This window comes from Phascolarctos cinereus, unplaced genomic scaffold (genome assembly GCF_003287225.1).
Source record: "Phascolarctos cinereus isolate Bilbo 61053 unplaced genomic scaffold, phaCin_HiC Scaffold_2;HRSCAF=192, whole genome shotgun sequence".
In the NCBI taxonomy this organism is placed as follows: Eukaryota; Metazoa; Chordata; class Mammalia; order Diprotodontia; family Phascolarctidae; genus Phascolarctos; species Phascolarctos cinereus.
In genome coordinates this window covers 255,236,934-255,261,442 of record NW_027555625.1, presented here as the reverse complement: position 1 = coordinate 255,261,442, position 24,509 = coordinate 255,236,934, and the positions used below count along the sequence as shown (strand labels likewise).

Here is a 24,509-nt window from a genome sequence, read left to right as displayed (position 1 = left end):
CAATCTCACAGGACCCCTAGAGTACCCGACACACAACCAAAGAAGCCCCCCCCAGCTGGTTTGAAATATTGTTTTTAATAAAATTGAATGTTTCAAAACGAATGTGGATACAATCCCGGCCACAAGCAGAGGAGGGGAAAAGGAGATCTCACAGTAAGAACCAGGTGCAAGAATGGACTGGACAGGATGCAGGCACAGACAAGGAGAGGACACAGGCACAGGGAGAGGGAAAGACGCAGGCACAGAGGAGAGAAGACAGACCTGGAGGATTGAGAACCTCCCAGGTGCCTGCCCCAGGACCTGGCACCAATGCCCACCTCATCCAGTTTTGGATCCTGAGCTAGAATCACTTTGGTGGGGATTGGGAGAAGAAAACTGAGAGGGCAGAATGACTAGGGCCCACATACCAGGTTTGCAGGGCCAAGAAAATATTTGGGGCTCTGCCACTGGGAGGGGGGAGGGGTAAATGGCCTCATCCCCCCTCCCAGGGGCTCTGGGGGAAGGCACCTGGAGACTAAGATCTGTCACCAAGTTCTGTGTTCCCAGCATGGCCAGGGCCCTGGCTATAGGGAGGCCTGGGCTGGGTGAGGGGCATATTACAAAGCTGCTTCCCCTATCCCCTTTTGGAGAAATCCCAGCCCCAAAAGGTTGGAGGGAAAAGGGATTGGGGGAAGGGACAGACAGACCCCCTTCCTTCTGGGAGGATGGCGAGGGGAGCTCATGACTTACTTGCCCCCCTTCTCATCTCCTTCCCAACATTGGAAGGGGACAGTGAGACCAAACTGGGGGGGGGGGAAGCCAGCACTCACTGCAAACAGCAAAACTTGGGATTTCAGAGCTTTTTTTTTTTCTTAATAGGGGGAAACATCCTAATATTAGCACCCCCCCCACCCCTGGCCATCCCCAGCCCCTTCAGAGCTCCCTTTCCCAGGCTGGAGTCACTGGCCAGGAGAAGGCAGTAGGCTGGTCATTGGTGAGATTTGGGGGCCACCAGCCGAGGGCGCCCGGGGCTGGGGCGGGGGCCAGTCCGGGACCCAGCAGTGCGGGAGCCTGAACTGACACGGGGACCAGATCCAGATCGAGAGCCAGCAGTGGCTCGAGGGCTAGGGCCCACCAGAGCAGAGTCGTCAAACATCGGGTTCTTCACCTCCATCTCTCCAGTCTGGTTGGGGGGGAGGGAAAAAGTGGGGTGTCAGGACCCAGATCTCTCAAACCTCTCCCCCCAACTACAGAAGGAGCTAAGTTAGAATATATTCTTAGAAAACTCCCATTTCACTGACCATGAGGGGATATGAGGTTTACAGGGTACTCAGGACTGATGTGAGAAAAAACCAACAACGATCTCCCCAATCCCTAGAGGACTGAGCATCCCCAAAATATTATATGAGAAGGGGGTCCCACAGGAAACAGAGGCTTCAGGGGTTGAGATAAAAACTTCTTTGCACCCTGCTGGGGGAGGAAATGGTTGTGAGGAGGAGCTCAAGCCCGGTGCTGCAATGGGGGGTGGGTGGGGGTGGGGTAGACAAGTGATAAATGGCCTTTTAATGGGCCAGTAAAGACCACTTCCATAAGAAAAGACCCTTCTCCCTCCCTCAGGGCTAGGGATTGGGGGAAGGGAAGAACAAACCTGTAGCTCTCCCAAAGACTGCAAGATAGGAAAGAGGGCTCTGCCCCCTCACAAACTGCCCCCCCAACTAGCTGCTTTGTGCCCCTGCCTCCCATCCAACCCCAACTCCCAAGAAAGGGTTCCCTACCAAGGCATTCATAGGGGCCAAGCCAGGGCACTCATAGACAGTGAAGTCTCCATCCTCATTCTCTTCCTCAGAGGACCCAGAGTCCATAATTTTGGGCTGCTCTTTATGCCTGAGAAGGGGAAAAAAGGCAGGGATAGAAAGAGCCATAGATTAAGATACTCAATGGACTGGAGTTGGGGGGGGGGAGAGCGCACCTCATCATTTCATTAGTTTTCCACCTCAATTCACTGAAACCTGAGCTTATCTTCTCCCCAAGCCAGTCCTGGCTCCTGACCTCTCCAGCTGTCAAGGTCACCATCCTCCCAACCTGGGAGAAAGGATACATATCTTTCCTCAGCTGATCTGAAGACTAGCCTCAGTGATTCTAAAATGAATAGTCTGAGGACTGGGTGAGGGAGGAGGGAATGTGGGCAAAATTGTAGTTGTCTGGGTTATTTCTTCTATCTTTTCTTCCTTGGCATATAAGACATGATAAACCCTTGTTGATTTATTGATTAGGGCTAGGATACTTATCAGATCACTGATCTGGCAGGGGAGAGCCAGATGTCTTGGGTTTTTTGCTCAGATTGGGGATCAGGCTCCACTCATCTACTTGAGCTCTGGGGGCTGAGCTTCTCTCTCATGGAAGCAGCTTATTTGGGAGCCTGGTGAGCAGTGTCCTGTCTCCTCACCCTCACCCCCACCCCATATCTGGGCTGACTGCATGGCACATGGTAAATCCACTACTCACTTCTCTAGTGACAGCATCTGCTGCTTCTGGTGCTGGTAGTGATACATCTGGGCACTCTGGGCAAGCTTCTTGTCCCCAGGCTGTGGGCAGAGGGCCATAAGAGCATCGAAGGAGCCCAGAGTATTCCATCCCCACCCCTCAAAAAAACTCCCTGAAAAGTCTAGACCAGGGAACCTGGATTTGAATCCTGACGGCCACTTAACTAGGTGTGTGACCTGAAAACTCTGGGGGCCTCAGTTACCTTAGCTGTCAAATGAGCAAGGAATATAGTACTTGATTTCTAAGGTCCCCTAGAAACTAAATCCATAAGACATGCCATTTTCTTCATAGAGCAAGGTTCTTAATCTGGGGCCTAGAAAGATTTCAGGGAGTCTGTGTGTGAACTTAGGGAGAAAATGATATCTCTATTTTAATTAACCTCTAACTGAAACTTAGCCTTTTCTTCAATTATAAATTAAAGAAACAATAATACACCTTATTCTAAGAAGGGGTCCATACTTTTCACCAGACTATCAAAGGAGTTCATGACACAAAAGTTTGAGTCCCTGGCCTAGAGGTAACGGAAGTCAAGGTCAATGTGGCCTAGAAGGCAATGGCTGAAGATCAGGCCCAATGCCTTAAACCTTAAACCTCTCCACCTCTAATCTGGGACTCAATTGCCAACAGCTTCTTCCCATTCCCAGGCCTCTCCCTCCCCCATACCATGCTTCTGCCGAAGGCTGGGGAGCCGGATACTTTCTGGGACTTGGATGAGTAGTCTGTTTTCTGAGCCAAGCGGATTTCCTTTTGTAACCTGAAAGGAAGATAGCCTCACTGATCCCAGGCCCAGCGCCCCCACACCCCCAACTGTCTCACTCAGTCTGCAGTATGGTTGAGAGACTTGGTTGGGGTGGCGGCAAGACTGTAACATCTAAATTATCCACTATCCCTCCCCACAGCCTGCAAGATTCAGACCACACTACCCATCCCCCCCCCCAAGCTCCAGCACCCATTGCATGCACCTGTGTATAGACACACAGGCCATCACATGCTCTCAAGACAGCCTCATTTTCACTGACAGAGCTCCATGGTGCATGCCCATAGGAGGTGGGGGGTCTCACCAGGGTCTCACCTGCACCAGCAGATAACAGCCACAATCAGTGCGGAGAGCCCAGCCACTGCACAGACCACGATCATCACTGCAGACAAGGACAGGGGCCCACAATAATAGCAACAACCACTTACATTTATGTTGTTTGAAGTTTATAAAATGCTTTCCTCATAACAGTCCAACGAGGTAGGAGTGTAAGCATTACACGTGAGGAAACTGAGCCTCAGCAAAGTCAAATAGCTAGTGAGTGTTGAAGCAGAGATGTGAACCCAAGTCTCTCCTGACTTCCCTCTGTCCAGTATGCCACACTGCTTCCCATCAAGAGGGGGCTGAATCCTCCCTTCTCCCCCACCTTGGTGCCTCCCACCACCCTAGGAAGCCCACCGCTACCTACTGAGAACAAGGACGTCATTGGATGGGTGTGGGGGATCCACAGGTGACATCTCCACAGGCCTCGAAGATGAATGAGAGGCTGTGATCGTGGGAACTTGAGCGCCCTGAGGGGATGGGGTATCGGGCTCCTGTCCTGGGGACACCAGGGTGGCTGCTAAAGAGGAAGAGGAGAGGTCTGGCCAGGGGGTCACCAGGGGCAAAGGGGCCTTGGGTTAGTAAAGGGGAACTGGGGAAGGACATGATAATCATTGGGACTGGGGGGGTAAGGTGTCGTTGGAGGGATGTGTCCAGGGGAGCTCACCAGGCCAGCGGAAGCGCTGGGGGACAGTATCCTGGCGGTGGGGGACAGTGTCTTGATGGGCCAGCATGTTAGCCAGTAAGTCGATTTCTTCTTCCAGGTTGGGCCAGGGCTGCATCTTACCTGAGGGGGTTGAAGGGCAGTCAGACTCTGCCAGAGCCCCCTGGACACTAGGTTTGGGGGTGGGGGAAGAGGGCAGCTCCTCCTTGGGGGTTGGGGAGGTCCTCAGCATTCCCCCATCCCTCAGACAGAACATCCCCAAACTTGGATTTAGGGAGTTTACAGTATATTTACATAGTAATAACAATAGTTAACATTTATATAGAGCTTTAAAGTCTAGATCTTATTCAATCAATAGCAGTTGCTACAAAAATGTGCCTTAAGCCAAAGCCCAGCCAGTACTCAGACTTTGGTTATTTGTGTGTGTATGGGGAGATACTGAGTCCACAATGGTGCCCTTTGGGGGGCCTAAGAGGGCAGGCAGATAGCTTGCCCACTAGGCCAGGGAGGATTTGGTGAGGAGAAAAGGGAAGGAAGGGAGCTAAGCAGTAAGAGATCAGCCAATTCAGCTCCTCCAGTGACACCTATACTTGCAACAGGCTTAAAGGCCACCACAAAAGCCTAGCTGTCACTCCCCACCTCCAAGAACACCCTTTATAGCTGGGGGAGCCTTGGAGGGAGGAGGGAAAGGGATCTGGTTAGCCCCAGATGAAGCTGGAAAGGAAGATTTTACAGGGGAATGATAGAGTTCCCAAGCTTGGGCCATGGAGGTGGAGTGGGAAAATCAGAAGGCAATCGGAAGAAAGAATACTCCCTCCCTCCACCCCACTGCCCTACTAATTTATTTATAGGTATACAACCATGAACATTGGGGGTTTCCTGAAAGGATGGGAAAACCATATGGATGGGTGGGGGCAGACAGAGAGGCCACACTCATTCGTCCATCTTCTTTTCCCTCACTCATTTGTCCTTATTTTGAGGGCAGGAAACTGAGGCAAGCTAAGTCCCCAGAGCACAAAGAGGTTCAGAGACCAAAACACAGGAATTCCAACTCAGGAGCCAGTTTTATTGAGTCAACACCGCCCCCTGCTGTTCACTCAGTTCTCAAGGGTTTCTGTACCACAATTTCCATAATATGACCACAGCTGAGCTTTCTGTTAGAAGTCTTTTCAGGATAGGACTCTAGATATCAGCCCTCCCCAGTAAAAGAAAAGAAGGACACCAAGCTGTCCCCTAAGCCAAGGCTTGAAGCCAGGAAGTGACACCCCCCACTCTGAAGGTATGGGGGGGGGCATACCCCATGGTTTCCTGTCTTGCTCCCTGCTTAAGGAGTTTGGTGTCACCCTCCCCACCCTCTAATTAACAAACAATAATTTCACTAATAAAACTAACTAGTGAGAGCTCCTGCTATCTCAGGCCTTGAAGCATGGACAGACATGTGGACCCCAGGGGATGAGGTCCTGAATTTTCTATCCTGTAGGCCAACAGATTTATTGCTAAAGGGAAAGGAGAAGAAGCTGTGCTTGTCAGGGGGTAATATGGGGACAGAGGTATAGTGGGGATACACAGAGCTGAACCCCTGAGTCCTAAGAGCTAGGTAGTATAAGAAATAGAGTGCTGAGCCTGGAGCCAGAAAAGACCTGAGTTCAAATCCAGTCTCAGACCTTTCTAGCTGTACGACTCTGGGTAAGCCACTTAACCTCAGTTTCTTCAGCTGTAAAAGGGAGAGAATAATAGCACCTAACTCCCAGGGTTGTTGTGAGGATATAATGAGATAACATTTGTAAAGCACTCAGCATAATGCCTGGTACACAGTTGGCACCTTCCCTAAGAACACAGAGAGGCTGACCCACAAGACCATTTGCATTTAGAGAGCACTTTTAAAGCCTGAGAGACACCTTCACTGCCCTCTTTTGACAGATGAGGAAACTAAGGTTTCAAAGGTGAAGTGACTTACTCAGTTGACTACTGGCCATGTGGGAATTCAAACCCTGTTTTCAACTCTATTCCCAGTGTGGTAATACAAACAACTACTACTACTATTGCTACCACTCTTTTACATATTATTGTAAAGTTTATAAAATGCTTTTCTCAAGAGTTCTGTGAGGTGGTCTGGAACAGAAGGTCCCATGGTTCTTGCTGCTAACCACATCCTTCCTAGGCCATTGAGAATTGGGAGTCAAAACCTGGCCATGTGGGAAAGTCCAGGGCCTTTTAGGGGCCCATCATTAGCACCCCATCTGCTAGAAGGGTTTTAAGAGATCATTTTAATACAACCCCATTTTATGTGGAGACATGAGTGGAGACAGAGGACTATCCCAGCAGGCCAAACCAGTTCTCTGGACCCTAGAGACGTCCTTTGGAGCTAGGTTTAGGCTCCAAAAGGGTGAGAGAAAGTGAGAGTGAGAGAGTGAGAGAGAGAGAGAGAGAGAGGAGAGAGAGAGAGAGAGAGAGAGAGAGAGAGAGAGAGTGTGTGTGTGTGTGTGAAGGCAAAAGGAACCCCTAGGTCCTTTCTTTAACACTGAAGAGAACAGCGACCAGGAGTGATGATCAATTCACCCTTTCTGTCTCTACTCAATGGCCACATCCCAGGGTGCACCAGAGATCTGGGGTGGCCTCCTGGTGTCCCCAGCACTAAGATGACAGGTAGGCTATCCTATAATACAAAGGATAAGTGGATGTGTTTCTTTTGGGGTCTGGGCTTAGCTTAGAGGAGAGCAAATGGCCCCTCAACCCTTATTTTCTGAATTTTCTCGGGACCCTTATAATTCCCCAGACCTTTAGGGAAGTACCAGGGCAGGTCTTTTTTCCCTATGCTCTAGAAGTCAGCTCTGGAGTTGCCATGGTGACCACCAGAGCAATAACATCTCAGAGAACTGCTCCTAGGAAAAACCCACTAATTGGAGGTGGGGGGTAGAGAATAACTGTGTGACTGAGGCAGAAGCTTAGAGATTAAGCTTTAGATCATCAATTATTGACCTCCTCCCCACTGCCCCAGGCCCTCTCCTCTCTTTATTATCTATAGTGTTTTGCAATTTGGTCACCAAATACACTTGAGCTTTAAATATACCAACAGAACCCAGAATCACGGATCACTCCAGGAGATCTAGAATGTTCCCAGAATAAAGAAGGGAGAATGGTTCTGGAAATTTTTAAAGCAAAAATAGAAGAAACTGAGCTTATTTCCATTCTGAAAAATTGCCACAGGTGTTCTTGTATACCTACAAAACCTCATGTATAATTTTACAGGGAAAATTACAATCAATAACAATAATTTCTCATGGAATCCCCATCACACAGAACACAGTCTGGGAAGCACTATCACCAAAAAAAAAAAAAAAAAGGAAACTACCAGCTCCCCAGGAGAATCCTCTTGAGCCACTCTTCCTTATTCCCAGGCAGGGAAACTAGGCGCAGAGGAGAAAGAAGCAAAACATAAAAACAAACAAACAAACAAAAAAAGAAACCTGGGAAACAGAATTCAGGAGATCAGGCTCCCAGCTACCTATTATATGTTTCCTTTATCCCACCATACCCTCCAACCCTGACACAGTGATGAGTTCAAAGGGTATTGCTATGGAGACAGGGTCAAAAATTTCCACTGTGTATTAGACCCCCCCCCCAACTTTCTTCCCACACCCAGTACCACCATCACTGTCACTGCCCCAAGCTTCAAAAGATCAAGGATACAGACTCCCAAAGCAGAGGCTTCGTACCAAGCCACCAGTCCCCAGGATGTATTGGAGACAAACACGCCCCCCCCAACCACCCTTTCTTTCCTAAGCCTAGCTCTCCATTGATGCCTAGATTCCCAAGACCATCTGTGCACAGACATATAAATAGACACGTACACACAAACATATACACGGAAACATTTCCTTTACCTTGGGACACTTGGCACTCCTGCTGGTTAGAAAGCTGCCCTCTCCTCCCTCCTAATTACAACTACATGTGATCTTACCCCAAGCAAATAGCTTCTGGATATTTCAGAGATAATAGCAAGAGGAAGGGGGGAGGGAAGGCAGGCACCAGTGATAAAAAGCTTTGGAGAATGAGAGTCCAGGTTTTTAAACAACCTTTAAAACAGGAATAAAAACTCTTTTACTCCCTGACTTGGAAAAGCTGAGGAAGACTGAGGACAGGCAGTCTAAGGAGCTGAGTCATGGCCACTGCATACACCAAACAGATAGGAGATGCACCCACATACTCACGCACCTGTGCCCCTTCCACCTCTGCTGCCTGGCCCCCTATTATTTCTTTCTCCAACTTCCTAATGGAGGTGTTGATAAAACAGCAAAAATACAAGACACACCAACACCGCTGCTCCAGACTCCAACACACAGAAGCCACTTCACTTAAGCAAGAACTGGGGCCAGTAACACAACAAAGGAACAGGACAGGAAAGGGGATATAAGCAGCAGAGCCCATTCTCCTGGCACCCAAAGCAGCCACATGGTCCTCACCCAGCATCCTCAGTGCTAGCTCCAGGGATGTGTAAGCTGTCAGGGGGAGAATCAACCCAGAACAACACGTTCCCCAGACAGGTCTGTCTGTGCATATGTGAGTTGTCTCTGTGTATTTATCTGTGCAAGTGCATACATAGCTGGGAGTAGTCCTGCGGCTCATAGTGAGGAAAGGCGGACAATTCATCTCAACTCAACCCCTCTTCCATTCCTGCCACCTAGGCCACACCAAGCTGGGCTTATAACCCTGGAATCCAGTCACACACATTCCCACACCCCCCGCCCCAGATCCCACGTACCTCTTGGTAGCTGTTTTTTGGGAATACAGCGGCCAAGGTCATCCTCCACAAAGGGCCGGAGGCAGGGCCCACAGGCACCAGAACCTGGTGGGCACAAGGCCCTCCTTCTCAGGGTACAGTCCAAGCTTCGGGGGCAGGCAGCATCTTTGAAGGAAACAAAGAAGTCAGAATTGGTGAGATAACTGGGACATCTCCCACAGCCATGTCTGCCAAAGCCATGAGCTGTGGGGCCTAGGCTCCATGTCCAATAGGTTCTAGTGGCCAAATGAGGCAAAGAACCCTTTCAGGGGGAGAGAGGATAACAAGGTTAGGCAGAATAGAAAGGGGACATTCTGGGGACCAATATCCTTGCTTTCCCCCCAACCCATGGACTCTGCCAGAAGTATCAAGGGCCTTCCTAGGCACAAAGTACTTAGCCCTATAAGTTCCAAAGAAAAAAAAGGAAATGTGACAAGAAGCTGAGAGATAGGGGAAGTCTTTTCCTAAAGTGCCACCCACTCCCACTCCCACCCCACCCCCCATCAAATACTAGCTCTTTGGTGACTAAAATACCACTGAGAAGTAGGCTTGGGGGAATTCATGCCACAGCCCTCTTTCCTAAAAGGGCCAGGGGAAAATGCCACCTGGATACCTGATCAATGGTATGGAATTAACCCAAAGGAGGGGCCCTCAGAGGAAGCAGAGAGCAGATGCTCTGCCTGTCTTGAAGTAAAAAATATGAACCCAGAGATCTTTGGCCTATCAGGTAGGAACCCAGGAGGCCTGAATGCTACCTCTGGGCCCAGCTGGCCACTTTCAAATCTACTTCCTATTTAGGCCCCTCTCCTGGAGCAAAAAGTTGGCTCAAAATTATATCCGCTCATTGTTCAGAAGACCCAGCCCTTCCTTCCCATAAAGGGAGTCAGTGTGTGTGTATACGACCATAGTGATGGCTGGGGTTGGGGGGAAAAGAGTCACAGAGGGACTAAGTGGGAGAACCAGGCCCCTCTTTAGGAAGGGTTCACTTAGGGTAGATACCCCAAAATTAAATACTACAGTGCCATCTGGTGGCAGGCCAAAATTTACTCCTTAGCAAATCAGGGAATGCACCTATGGAGGAGTAAGGGAGTCTGGACAATTAGCCACACTGCTAGGCAAGGATAAGGAATCTGTAGAGCCCATTTTGACCAGCTATCAGCCACTAGAGGCAAGGACCCTGGAACTTCTCCTTCCTAAAGCCTGTCCAGAGCAGAGTTATTAATAAACAGATAGAGGAAGAATGAGGAAGACAAACAAAGGCTAGCCTGCTCCCAGTACTCCTAACATTTATTTACCAGAACTGGCTTCCCTACCTTTCACATACTGCACAGCCTGAGTTCTGGCTGACTGTTGAGGCTCTGAGGCTTGGCCAGAGAAGACAGACATGGGTTTTGGGTGTACACTTTCTCTTCTGGACATCCAGAATCCCTGAGGCGGAGAATCCCAAGTATTCTCCACCTCTGGCTCCAAGAGGCCCTTGTCTCCCTTGGTCTCAATTTTACCCAGGTGGAAAATGCAGGGCATCATGTTCCCTGTGTCTCCTAGGCTGCTAAGTATCCCTGAACCAAAGCTTCAGGTAATTCAGACATTACCAAGAAAATGGGGCTAGGGCCCAGGAGACGAAGAGCTCCCATCTCTTTGGGGGCAATTTTTCCCTACTCATACAAAAGCTGCCTTCCAGAGCTTAGCCTGTCCTGGCTGCGAATCGAGAGACCTAGATTTTAACCCTGGATCTGTATTAACTCACCCAAAGTTTCCACTCACTTTTCTCTTGAAGTTTCAGTTTCCTCATCTATCAAATGGGAAGAACCCCATAAGGAAGAAAATGAGTCACCACCCACCTCCTCCTTACTCAAACACCTTTGATGACTCCTCCCCATCTGCTGAAATAAAGTCCAGACTCCTCAGATTGATATTCAAGGTCTTTCAAAATCTGGTCCCGCCTCTTTTAAAAACCACTGCTCACTGTCACCCAAAAAGGGTCTTCAGATTAGTCTCTCTCCACCCCATGATCTTTCTCCTCTTTACTGAAAATATTCCTCCCACTTAGAATGCCCATGCAGTCCCCCTTTTTTGACACCTATCCAAATACTACTAGTACTTCAAGGCTTAACTTAACCTTAACCTCTTTCGAGAGACCTTCCCTCACTACTCCACACACTTATCTCTTCTTCCTCTGGTCTCCTATTGTCTAAAGAGCACTTGGTGTTCTATATTGTTCTGTTTCCATTAGTTTCAAAAGTGACACACAGCTGGGAGCAGGAAGAAGCCTTTCTGAACAAGGTCTTCCCCAAGGCACAGACTATGTCTCAGAGGCTTTGCAGAGAGCTTCCCTCCCTTAACCTATTCACCCGACTCTGCCTTGCCACCATGTTTAGAACCATAACATATCTGGCTTGTGTTCTACAGAAATGGGGTAGGAGAAGAATCCGGGAATCTGCAGAAGGAATAGATTATCAGACCCAGAGAGTATATGAGAAAATATCTGATCTTATAATAATCCTGCAATTTTACAGAATAAAGCTGAGAGAACAAGGTCATTCATCTGGCTAAAGACAGGACTTCTGATATTCAAAAGCCAGGGCTCTTTTCACTGTACCAAGTACCTGCTCCTCCTCCTCTTCCCCCAGGGACTGCCAATACACAAACAGGGAAGACATCAGCCAGGAGTAACACAAAACAAATAGCTGTCCCTGGCTCCTGTGCTAATGAAGCCTGGAGTCCAGGCCCCCCGAATTTCCCCAGGCACAGGGGGCCCTCCGCCTTAGAGAGGCCCAGCCTGGATCAGCAGATGCTCTTGAGGTCAGCAGGGAAGATCCAAATCACTAAAGAAAAGCATTAACCACAGTGATTATCAACCAGGATTAAAGAGACACAAGACACATATGGCCTAGGTGAAAGATGACCGACCTATTCTGACTCTGAAGAGAATAAAGGTGTGGGAGATGATGAGTGTGAAGGTGGATAAGGTACACCAGGGGAAACTGGAAGCCAAAAGAAAATTTCATCTCTCCCCAAACAGCTGCTAGAAGGTAAATGGCCTGAATTCTAGATTTCTATTCCCAATCACAGTCACTGGGGACAGTGAAAGCTGCCCGAGTCTCATCTCAAAAGGGTCCAAGGTAGCTGGCATAGGAGAACACCCATACACATCACAACCACAAAGTAGGAATAGGGCAAGGGCAGAATAATAGAATCTCAGAATTGTAAGGGACCTCAGAAGTCCACCTAGTCCAACCCATATACACCTGAACAAGAATGTTCGCTATGATACACCTGGGAAAGTGATGGGTCTTTGCCTCAATACCAAGACCTAGGTCTTACTCGAGACCTCCAGTGCAGGGACTTTTAGTAAAATTTTAGAAACCTTTTCATCTGTTGAGCCTAATTTTCCCTCTTTGTAAAAGCCAAGCAAAGAGACCAAGTAGAATGTGAGAAAGAGCATCCAGAGCTGCCATCTTTACAAAAATGGCCACCCAAAGTCTCATTTCTTGTTTTTCTGACTAAGGTTCTCTGCTGTTTATATTCCTTCCCATAATCCTACTCAGCAACGCTGTGGTGGGACAGAAGGCATTGGGGCCTCCTAGAATCTAGCACTTTGCTATGCTTCCTATTCCTTGAATCTCATCCAGCCCAAAACATGATCTAGAATCTGTAGCCCAAAGGCTGTAAACCTCCTAGAACCTCACTCCTATATTCAGACCCAGATATCCAATTTGCTGATGGCAAAGAGAGGTTCCCACACACTGCCATCTTTCCTTAGCGCCTGGTCCATGTAGATCCTATAGCTGGATCACTATTTTTCTTCAATGAAATTACATGTCATCTACCATTACGTGTCTTTCTTGCAATAGCTCTCTAGTTGGTCTCCCTTATATCAAATCTTTCCCCTTATTCTGGTCTATTCTCCAGTCAACTATCATATTGATCTTCCTATAAAGTGTAGATCTGACCACAACATCCCTACTCCCCACCCCAATTCAATAAACTCCAAAGGCTTCCTATCACCTCCAGGATCAAATGTAAAATCTTTCGTTTGGCTTTTATACCTCATTTTCTTCCATGGAGGGCAGGTAGGTGGCACACTGGATAGTGTGTTGGGCCTTGAGTCAGGAAGACTCATCTTTCTAAATTCAAACCTGGCCTCGGACTCTCACTAGCTGTGTGACCCTGAGCAAGTCACTTAACATTGTTTGCCTCAGTTTCCTCATCTGTAAAACAAGCTGGAGAAGGAAACGGCAAACAAGTATCTTTGCCAAAAAAACAAAACAAACAAACCCCAAAAAGGGTCATAAAGATCCAAACACAAGTGAAATAATCAAACACCAACAACAATTCCTCCATGTGCTCTATGATCTAGCTTCCTTGCTGTTCCTCAAGACATCCCATCTCCATGCATTTTCACTGGCTCTCCTCCATGCATGGAATGCTCTTCCTTCATGTCTGTCTCCTTGCTTTTCTAAGTTTCAACTAAAATTCCAACTTCTGCAAGAAACCTCTCCATGTCCCTCTTAATGTTAGTGTCTTCTCTGCAAATTTACCTGCAATGTTCCTGTTTATAGCGGATTTGTACATAGTTGTTTGCATGTTGTCTCCCCCATTAGAACGTGAGCTCCTTGAAGGGAAAGACTTTTTGCCTTTATGACCAGGCACATAGTAGGCACTTAAATAAATATTTGTTGATTTGACTGCAGAGGACAGCTCCTATAGTACCTCCCTTCTGAGAGCTGACTCCCTATACTCCTATCAGTCAACCCAGGGTAGACACCCACAAGAGAGCCTGAGAAAAGAAGATTCATTAATATGGTACTTTACATATGTTATCTCATTTGATTTTAATCCTGGCTGAAATAGCTGCTACCTTAAAATACGGACACTGCCTCAAATCAGCAAACTGCCTAGGGGTGACTCCTGGGTCAGCAAGTTCTAGTGTCCTCAGGTGGCTATTTTCCACAGGTATAAGTTCCCCTCCTCTTCCTTCCTCTCCCCATCCAGGGCCAGCATAATTCATGCTGGTTAAAAATTAAGCCAGAGACCAGTAGGTTCAGTTCAAGTCACTATCTGATCACCTGACATCTGGATTGTTTGTCCCAGAGTTAAGAAGACAGAAAGCCACCATATTTAGAAGGACCCCAGATTACCGGCTACTCTGCATTATTCATACCATTCTCCCCTTCCATTCTCAGGGATAATGGAGAATTAACTGTACCCACAAGATCAGGAAGAGAAGTGAAAATGAGGACCTAGAAAAACTATGTTCTGGATAATTTTAGTAACGAAAGGACAAAAACATAGGAAATGAATATGTCCCAACATCATCCCTCATGGAGAGGTTAAGGGTAAGACCTCAGTAGCAGCCTTTATGGAAAGTACAAAATCTAACATGTGAATCACTATCTGTCTCTCTCTCTTTCTCACACACACACACACACACACACACACACACACACACACACACACACGCACCAGTTAACCCTAAGATAACCTGCATAAGACAATGTGCATAAGACATGTTACTAGGCAGCATCTAGTAGGAAAAACACTGGACCTAGGTTGAGAAGACTTGAATTCTGACTCTAATACCTGCTATATGTATGACCTTGGGCACATTGTAGAAGTGGGATTAAATGATCTACAGACCTTTCTAGACATAAATTCTATGATGAATGTTGTTACAAAGGCCCCCTACAGCTAGACCTGAGTTCAAAGCAGCCTTCCCTAACTGATGACACTCGCCTACCTAAAGACCAGGGAGGGTAGAGCGAGGCACTAACAGCAGCTAATGTTTACATCCGTATATGGTTCACAAGGTAGTTTCCTCACAAGCCTATAATGTAGGTAGTTTCAGGATTATTATCCTCATTTGGCAAATGAGGAAACTGAGGCTTGAGGGAAGTTCGGTAATGGGCCTGTAATAGTCCCACAATTAGTGTTAGAGCCAGGACTTGAATCCATTCTGACTATAAATCTGGTGCTCTTTTCAAAACACCCACCTGCTCCATATAACCTTCTACCACACCTCTCAATGGGCACAATTTCTGCTCCCTGTTATTCAGACCTACACACAGTATTTGTTAGTTCCTTCCTAGCCAAAGAATCTGGCCCTACAATAAACAGTAGTTACCTTCCATCCCCTGAGGGCCACAGAGCCCATCAAGTCTTTTGTAAATTTTCAGCTCTAGATCAAATCCACTCAATTGCCTTGAGACAGGGAGCAAGAGCTGATTCATCAAAAAGCACTTACAGATCAATCAATACGTTTGTTAAGCCCCACATCTGCCAAGCCTACAAGAAACAGAGAGAAGTGAACCACTCCCAGCCTCCAGGAGCTTGCCTTACATTTAAAAGACAACAGGAGGACCTGTGTAACAAAGTAGTTATAGTGTGGGGAGGAAGGGAGCTGAAGGAGATGAGGAAAGGCTTAACTGTGGAAGGTGGAGGTTTATCAGTCTTGATGGAAACTAGATTCAAATAGATCTGAGAGGTGAGGAGGGAGTGCATTTTAGGCTTGAGGTGCAGCCAATTTAAAGGCCCAAAGATAGGAAGTGGATTGCCACCTACCAGCAATATTATAAGACAGTATTTAATGCCTGGAGTGAACTCTTGTTGTTCATCTGCACCTTCTAGTTCCCCTGGTTTCCTTCAAGTCCCAGATAAAATCCCACCTTCTACAAGAAGCCTTCACAGTTGACTCTAATGCCTTTTCTCTTAGATTATCTCCAATTTAGTTTGTATACATCTTGTTTGTGTAGTTTTTTGCAGGTTGTCTCACCATTAGATTGGAAGCTCCTTGAGGGTTAAGTACTGGTCTTTGCCTTTCTTTATCTCCTACACTCAGCACTGTGCCTAAGGGAGAGTAGATACTTGCTAACTTACAACTTATTTTTAAAGCTTTCTTAAAAAAAAAAATCCTCAGATTCAGGCAGGCCACTAAATGTCCATCACTAGATCTCCCCATGACTTCGAATAAATCATTTCCTTCATCTGGACCATGGTTTCCCAATCTATAAAATGAAGAAAGTGGACTAGATGATCTTCAAGGTCTTTCCCAACTCTGATGCTAACAAAGAAAGACAAAGATTTAGAAAACAAGCTCCCACCACTCTTAAAGCTAACCCACCTCATCTTTCTGTGGTAGGAAAAAGAATAACTGTACTTGGAGTCAGAAGAAATGGATTCAAGTCTCATCTCCAACTCTTACAAGTTGTACAGTGATGGACAAGTTTTCTGACCTGCAACTTCGGTTTTCTCATCTGCAACATGGGGACAAAATCACTTATATGAGAGGAAGATAGTTCTACCCTGAAGGACTGTTCTAAGGCAAGCTCCTGAAGAGTGTTTTGAAATAACAGCTATTTGTTGTTGTTACTACTATTACATGACCTACAACTTGGCACCAATTGCAAATTCAGGAGGCCCTCAGGGGATCTCTCCTGCAGAGACTCTTCGAGCAGCTACTGAGTGCCAAGCACTGTTGACAGAAGGCGAGGAACCCAGAGCAGACATGGGGCAAGGCGGAGGAGGCTAAAGAAGCTAGATGGTTACTCTGTGCTGCTTTAGAGTTTGGGGTGCTGGGAATATCTCACAGAGTCACAGAATGGCAATGGTGGAATTGAAGAGCTCTGGGAGAAAAGCAATCTGAGTGACAGAGGGGAACACACATTATTTCCTGAGTCCCATATCTCTTCCCTCTCTAACACTTCCCCCTCCCAAGAGGAAACATCAGGCTACACTGAGAAATCTCTCATTGCAAAGAGGTAACATCAACAAGGCACAGGGAATTCTCCATCTAAATATTCTAGGGTCAGCATAGTCCTAGAGACAAAGAAATGGAAGTGGTGGAAGCCTCCCAAAACCTGGATCTGGTCACTGTCCTCATCCTTCTATAACCTGGGGAGGAACCGAGGTTGGGTCTTAATGGGTATAGTTATTATCCCAGGCCCTGAAGGAACACACTCTCATTTCCCTAGCAAGAATGACAGACAACTTCCCCAATTCCCCAGGATTTGGCCAAAAGGCTATTCATCACCCTTAGCCCAGCACCCGAAAGTATTCAGAAAAAATGTAGACGCTAACAATTGGCTGGCACTGCCACAGCAACCATGCAAGCAACCTGCTTTCTAGACCCTGCATCCCTTTGCCTCTGAGGTGTTAAGTTCTTTTTTTTGGTTTGTTTTTGGCTAGGCAATTGGGTTAAGTGACTTGCCCAGTGTCATATAACTAGTAAATGTTATGTGTCTGAGGCCGGATTTGAACTCAGGTCCATCCTGAATCCAGGGCTGGTGCTCTATCCACTATACTACCTAGCTGCCCCCTAAGTTCCTTTTCAAGATCCCAATACTCTTTCCCTTTCACTCCAACAGGTGAAGGCTCTTCCCTGGTACATCTTACTTCCGCTTGGCAACCAGGTACCATAATTTCATAGTCACTCACATCCATCCCAAATCTCTGGTATCAATCCCAAATTTGGTATCAACTAGATAGGACCAATTTTCTCACAAGAAGCAACCTGTAGTAATTAGAAAGGACATTGGATTTGTAATATTTGGTTTTTAATCCACATTAAAATACTATATTACCCATATGACCTTGGGCAAATCACTTCTCTGGGTCTATCATGTCATCTCTCAAGTCAGAGAATTGGATTTCGCAGTCCCTTCCACTCTAAGCTCTCTGTTCCTAAGATTACTATGTCAATAGAATCTGGCTTCCACAAGTGTTTCTTCCTTTCCCCACCTTCTGTTTTAGACCTAGAAGAATCTTCTGCCTACTAGCACTCTGAGCTAGGTCAATGGTGACAAACCCACTCCAATTAAGCTGTCTTTGGGGAAGAAATGTAAGCTAAAAGTCCTAGGTTCTTCTTGAAAAGGCACCACGAAAGCAGAATTTTCTAATGTGTTCTTCCCCCACCCCACCCCCTCCTTTTGGCCAGAACAACTGCTATTAAATAAATAGTAAACTAAAAAATAAGAAAGCAAGAAAAGCCACCAGGAAACTAAAGAGTTATTCCCCTGCCCAGGGCCACAGTTTCCCATCATCATCATCAAAATAATACCTAATATGTATATAGTACTCTAAGGTTTAATAAAGCCCATTACATATACTAATTCATCTGATCCTTAGAAGATAGGTGTCACTATCCCCTTTATATTGAAGAGGAAACAGGCTGAGCCCAGGGTCACACAGTGTTTAAGCAGAATTCAAACTAGGATTTTCCAGTATGCAAGCCCAATGCTCCATCTATGCCACCACTTATTTGTGTATTGGGGCTGAGGTTCTTCAAGTAGTCTGTATTATAATAGGATTATTATTATTATAAATACATTTGGAGTAAAAGGCATTATATTGGAATTCTGACTCTGATACTATGTATTACCTGTGCCTTTTTTCTCAACCCATAAAAGATGATCTCTAAAAGCCTTTCTAGTTCTAAATTCTATGAGCCTATAATTAATAGGAACAAAGTCTCTTGTCTCCACAGTTAGTGAACATGTACCTATTCTAAACTTGGTGAAACTCAGTAGGTCTAGGCAGAGATGAAGAAGGAGGGTCCAAGAATGGGGGACTATTTGTGCAAAAGTGGCTAGAGATGGTCTAGAGATATCAAAATATGTGACTGAATTTGCTCCCAAGACGCTCAATGATGAAGATATACAGATAGAAAGGGGAAAAAAGAAAAAAAAAGATACAGATAGGTGTTCTGTGCTCCAGTCTTTTCATACACACATTCACTCGTTCATTCATTCACTCACTTACTCATTGAGTGCCTAGTCTGTGTTTACCACTTGGGAATACTCTATTCTCAAGGTGTAGAGGGGCAATATGGTGGCATGGAAGGAATACCAAACTTGGAATGAACATAGGCACTTCATTTTTGAGCCTACATTTCCCCATTTGTTAAGTAGGGCTAAAATTACATGTAGTCTCTCTCAGGACTGTTGTAGCAAAAGTGATTTTTAAATTAAGTGCAAAATGCCCCTCAAAGCCTTCTAGTTTTATTATATATTAGTCCCTTTCACATGTGCTATGGCCTGCTAAACTCGCTTTCTTGTTGGCTCTAAGACATAGCACTCCACTTACCATCTCTATGCCTTTGTATAGATTGTCCCCCATTCTTGGAACGCCCTTCCTCCTCATCTCTCCTTCTTCCCTTGGCTGCTGTCTCACCCATCAAAATTACCTTGATTTTTTTTTTGGAGGGGGTGGGAGGGGAGATATATATACTTACATTTGGAGTCAGGAAGACCTGAGTTTGAATGTGACCAGCCACTTACTAAGTAAACTATGTGACCCTGGGTAAGTCACTTAACCATGTTTGCCTTGGTTTCCTCATCTATAAAATGAGCTGGAGAAGGAAATGGCAAACCAATCCAGTATCTTTGCCAAGAAAATCCCAAGTGGGGTCATGAAGAGTAGGACATGACTGAAAGGACTGAACCACAAAATATTTGCACATGTCTTTTGCCCACCACCAGCTCCTTGTCTTTGTATCTCAGTTAACTAGCACAATGCTAGGTAAATAACAGGTATTTTGTAAATGTTTAATATTATCTGATGAAGGTAAGATTTGTACACAAGTAACTATAATACATGTTAAGTGTTATTTACTATATGTATCATGTACTACAGTATAGGTGAGTTACGCTGAGATACAGTTGTGAAACAACTATACCCTGGGCTCCTCCTCCGGATGAGACCATCCCCCAGGGTAGTTACAAGAATCACGGATCTAGAGCTAGAGTTTTTGAAGACAGCTTCCTGTCATGAGCAGCAACTTGCAAAGGAGATTAGAAGGTGACCCATTACACATAATTTTCGCTAAACCTAGAATTTGTTGACCCTTTTGCTTCTTCTGAAGTGTTACTTTTATAGTCCACTATCCTGAATCTCCCCACCACAGGAATACCGCCTCTGAGGGTGAGGCAACCATCATGGTATGGTGAAACTTAGGTGGAATCTGGAAGAATTCGTTTTACTTCAGTACAAGGAAAATAAAACAGCTAAGCATTAGTAGAAGAGAGGAGTTAGAGAATGGAGGAAGTCGGCATAGGTGATGGTTGGTATTCATAGAATGTATCCAGAGAAGCGAATAAGAAGAGCAAGTATTTCCAGAAAAGGAAGTCTGAGCGAATATAAGATTTGGGGAGCAGGGTTTTGGAAAAAGTTATCTAGAGAACAGCCAATGTGGATATGTCAATATTGATATGGATGGTTTGTGTTGGGAGAATTATCTTCTGAAGGAGGTGGATTATAGAGTAGGTAGTAGACTGTGGAGGGAGAGGGTATTGGTGGAAAATAGGAGGTGGGTAAAGGAAGAACCTATAAAGAATCATGAAGGCGGGGAATGTTCAAAAGGGGAGGAGGTCAGTACTGCAGGGATGGAGGGGCGTGGTACTGCGGGGACTAAGAGGCGGGGTATTGCAGACTGTGGGGTGCAGTATTATAAGGGGCGGGGTACTGCAGGGATGTAGGGGGCGGTATTACAAGGAGGGGGTGGAGTACTGCAGGATAGAGGGATGGAAGAGAGAGGTATTATAGGACTGAGGGGTGTGGTATTGCAGGGACTGAGGGGCGCGGTACTGCAAGGCAGATGGAGGGTCTGGGAGGGTCTCACAGTATTAAAAGGTGGAGGAATCTTCCCGTCGTCCCCTCCTACCCCATATCCTATACCCCTCCTCCCCTCTCCTCCTTTTACTGGATGGTGGGTCTCAACTCTTATTACCAGATAAAAGGGCGTCCACATTAGTAGGAAGATTTCCCGGTATTAAGGAGGGATATACTCCCTTCAGCGATTTTACTGAGATGGTCTCAGTTCCATCACAAGATAGGAGAGTGCCTGAAATTAGAGGTAGAGAGTATCCTGGCATTACTAAATGAAAAAATTGTAATTTTAGGCCAGAATGAATGGCTACAGTAGAAAGTTGGAGAGTTTCATCATCCTTAGCAGATGGAAAGACAAACAGTATTAAGTGAGGAGACAGGTCTTACAGCGTAAAATGAACAAGGGATGTGGGATTAACAAAAAGGGTTCTCATGGCGCTGATAGATCAATATTGGTGGGAAAGAGAGTCTCATGGCGATAAGAAGATGGAGAAGTGCCCGCATTAGTGGGTAGGAGGGGGGTAGCAAATGGAGGGACTAGTGGTATTAATGGTTTGGAAAGTCTCACGACAAAGACACCACCGGCGGCGACAGTGGCGGCGGCGGCGACTACGTGCTACCTCCGTATTAGCGAGGAAAAAGGATCTCATGGGGTTAGCAGATAAAGGGAGGATAGATATTTAACAGAAAAAAGCATCTCATGGTGTTAGCAAATGGAAGGACCCATTTTAGCGGGAAGGAGGGATTAAATGGGGGGGGTCTTTATGGCTTTAACAGAAGGCCATGTGGGGTCTTATGGCGTTAGAGGGAAGGGGAGGGGTCTAATGGCGTGGGAAGGAGGGTCTCATGGCAGTTAGCTGCCTTAGAAGGAGGAGGAACATTTTATTGGCGCATGGCGTTAGAAGAAACGAGGTTCCCGTAGTCCAAGAAAGGGGGTCTCAAAAAGTGTTAGTAGATACAGGGATTCTTGGAATTGGCAGGTTCTCAAGGAGTTACCAGGAAAGGGGGGGGAGGTGTCTCGAGGCGAAAGGATGAAGGATCCTAGATATTGCCGGACTTAAAGGTCTCCAGGAAAAGTGGGGGAGGGGTCTCCTTATGGAAGAACCCTAGGTATTAGCGGCAAGCACTAATTTTAGCTGGGAGGGTTCCACCAAGTTATTTGGGGAAAGGGGTAAATCTCATGGCGTTGGTTAGCCGAAGAGGGTCTCTGTGTTAGAGGAAAAAAAAGGGATGGGGGGGGTCTTTTGGCGTTAGCAGATGGAAAGACTCATCATTTTAACGCCGAAGGGGAGAGGGCCTCATGGCATTAGCAGCTGGAAAGACCCATTTTAGTGGGAAGGGGCTCTTACAGTGTTATTAGCAGGAAGAAGGGTTAGCAGACAGAGGGAAGCCGTATAATCAAGGAAAAAGAACCTCATAGTTTTAGCAGATGGAACTGTTTGTGTGTGGGGGGGTAGTTATGGCGTTTTTTAGTGAGAAGGAGGGTCTCAAGGCTTTAGCATATGGAAGGAACTGTTTTAGCGGGAAGGAGGGTCTCATGCTGTTACCAGATAGCTGGGGGAGGGGCATTATCGAGGAGAGAGATTCAGGGTCTCTCCCCGCCAGCCCCAGACCAGATGGCGGGCAAATAGTAGCAGCGTGAGGGAGGGTCTCGCGGTATTAGGCAACAGAGAGACCTTGATATTACCAAGGAGTAGAAAGGGACAGCATGGTCCGGAGAGTTTGGTAGTACTACAAAACGGAGAGGGGCTATTGGTGTTAGTGGGATGGGGGATTTGGAGGCAAGGGGCAAGGCTAGTAAAATCTTGTGCATTACCAGGGTTCTTATGCTGTATTACTACCGTGGGGTTGGTACTACCCAATTGTGGGGACTAAGGGCGGGGAAGGGGGACATTATAAAAGACACTGGAGGGCAAAGTTGGGGGCAGGACAAAGTAGGGGAGTTAGGGGACTGAGGAGCAGGGCTTCTCACCTGGCTGGATGGCAGTAGCACTGCGTAGGGCCCCACAGAGGATAATTCCGAAGAGCAGAAACCAAAGGGTCGGGTACGCCATTCTTCACCACCTGCGGGGCAGCATCGCACCAGGCTGGCTGAGGAGTGCTGCGACCATCCGCACCTCGTGGGAACGGAAATGGAGGAAGAAAAACGCAGCACACAGAGCAGCTGCTGGAGTCGGCGGGTGCTGGGCCCCGAACTGCGTGAGCTGGGCTAGTGACCGCAGGAGCAGCTGGAGGGGGCGGTGCCCTTGGCCTAGGGTCCGCCCCTGGACCCGCCCCCCTCCGTGTTTGCAGCTCCGCCCACGCCTCTCCTCCCCCCTCCCACTTCCCACCTCTACTTCCAGTGGAGTAGTCACTTGGGCAAATCGAGGCTAGGGCCCCTCAGTGAAAAGGGAAGACTGCCTCCTATATCCCCTGCTGACCCTATACCAGGTGCCCTAGTCCTGGGGTCTCCATTCTTCCCCACACCCTGGGTATTAGAGAAGACATGATCATGAGAGCAGAGTCAGAGCCCTGGAGAGGTGGTTTCTGCTCAGTATTTGCCCTTAACCATATCTCCTCACTGAATCCCGTAAGTGAGGGGCACCCCAACTCCATTGCACACATACACATATATGTAACCTTGCGCAAAGACACCCCATAGGAAGGCTATCAGAGGCAGCCAAAGGAGCGGGCTCTTTTTGCAGCCACTAGGGGGCGAGGATGTCCCATTGCGTTTGTCATCCAACCCAACTCTATTCAACATTTATTAAATGGCTAGTGACTACTATGTACAAGGAAGGCAGTATGTACTAGGGGGTAGGGAATTCCAAAGACAAACCAAGGAGCTTACATTTTACTGGGCAGGGGGGAGGGGAAGGGGAAATACAACATGTAAAAAGTACATGCACAGGGTGTCCCAGAAGTCTTGGTGTCCCAGAAGTCTTACAGTAAGACATACACAAGTCTTAGAGCAGGACTTTAGGGATACTCTATCAATCTTAGACACTGTAGCTGTGTGACCATGGACAAATCACTTAACAAATCAGTTCCCTAATCTACCAAATGGAAATCATAGCACCTACTCACAAGATTGTTGTGAGGATCAAATAAGATAATATGTGTAAAGTGCTTTTTAAACACTATAAAGGACATTTGAAGAAAGATGCTATCTGCTTCCAGAGACAGAACTAATAAATGAAGTACATACAGAATAATTATATACATATATAAAATATATGTGTGTATATATACACAGATATATACATATATAAAATATATGTGTGTGTATATATATATATATACACACAGATATATACATATATACATACACACATATTTGTGTCTGATAGCCATCTCTAGGGAGGGGGTAGAAGAAAAAAAGGGCAAAATACATTTACATGATAATTTTATTGTATATTTGAAAGGAATAACAAGTTGTGCATAATAGATTTAGTTTCATGTAGTCATTTTTTTATTGTATTATATTATGGAAATGCTTGTTTTATTCCATAAATTAAAAATAAAAATTTTTAAAAAGGACCTTAGAAGTCCTCAAGTCTAACTTCCTTCCCCCTCCACCTGTTTTACAAATGGAGAAACTAAGGCCCAGAGACAGTAAGTGATTACCTAAAACCACACCCATAGTAAGTGGCAGAGAGAGGATTTGAACACAGGTCCTCTTATTTTAAACCTGTCATTCCACTCTGCTACTGCAAAATCACCTGTTCCCCTGGCCTGAACACAGTACATTTATGAGGGATAAATGGGACTGAGTTTGGACCAATGATTTTATTGGTATATGAATAACCTCCTAATGTGGCCATTCCCTTTACCCAAGCAGATCTGCACCTCCACAATTTATAGTCTTAGAAAGTTGCCTGTGA

The 24,509-nt window shown here is 46.4% G+C and overlaps 1 protein-coding gene across 4 annotated transcripts; it reads right to left on the bottom strand.

The window, feature by feature from the left end:
* Positions 1-56: 56 nt before the first annotated feature.
* On the bottom strand, positions 57-22,865 carry NPDC1 (neural proliferation, differentiation and control 1). 4 transcript variants are annotated; one of them, XM_020981809.2, is made up of 10 exons: positions 22,619-22,865; positions 20,768-20,881; positions 9,028-9,171; positions 4,269-4,388; positions 3,969-4,142; positions 3,596-3,662; positions 3,187-3,277; positions 2,485-2,564; positions 1,755-1,863; positions 57-1,162 (listed from the first exon to the last, which is right to left on the bottom strand). In XM_020981809.2, exons 1-10 carry the CDS (start codon positions 22,698-22,700, stop codon positions 968-970), a joined length of 1,176 nt encoding a protein of 391 aa, XP_020837468.1. In that variant the 5' UTR covers positions 22,701-22,865; the 3' UTR covers positions 57-967. The 4 variants fall into 4 exon arrangements, with proteins under 4 accessions (XP_020837468.1, XP_020837471.1, XP_020837469.1 ...); XM_020981812.2 differs by having other exon boundaries at positions 3,969-4,118; XM_020981810.2 differs by having other exon boundaries at positions 3,969-4,121; positions 22,619-22,864.
* Positions 22,866-24,509: the final 1,644 nt, after the last annotated feature.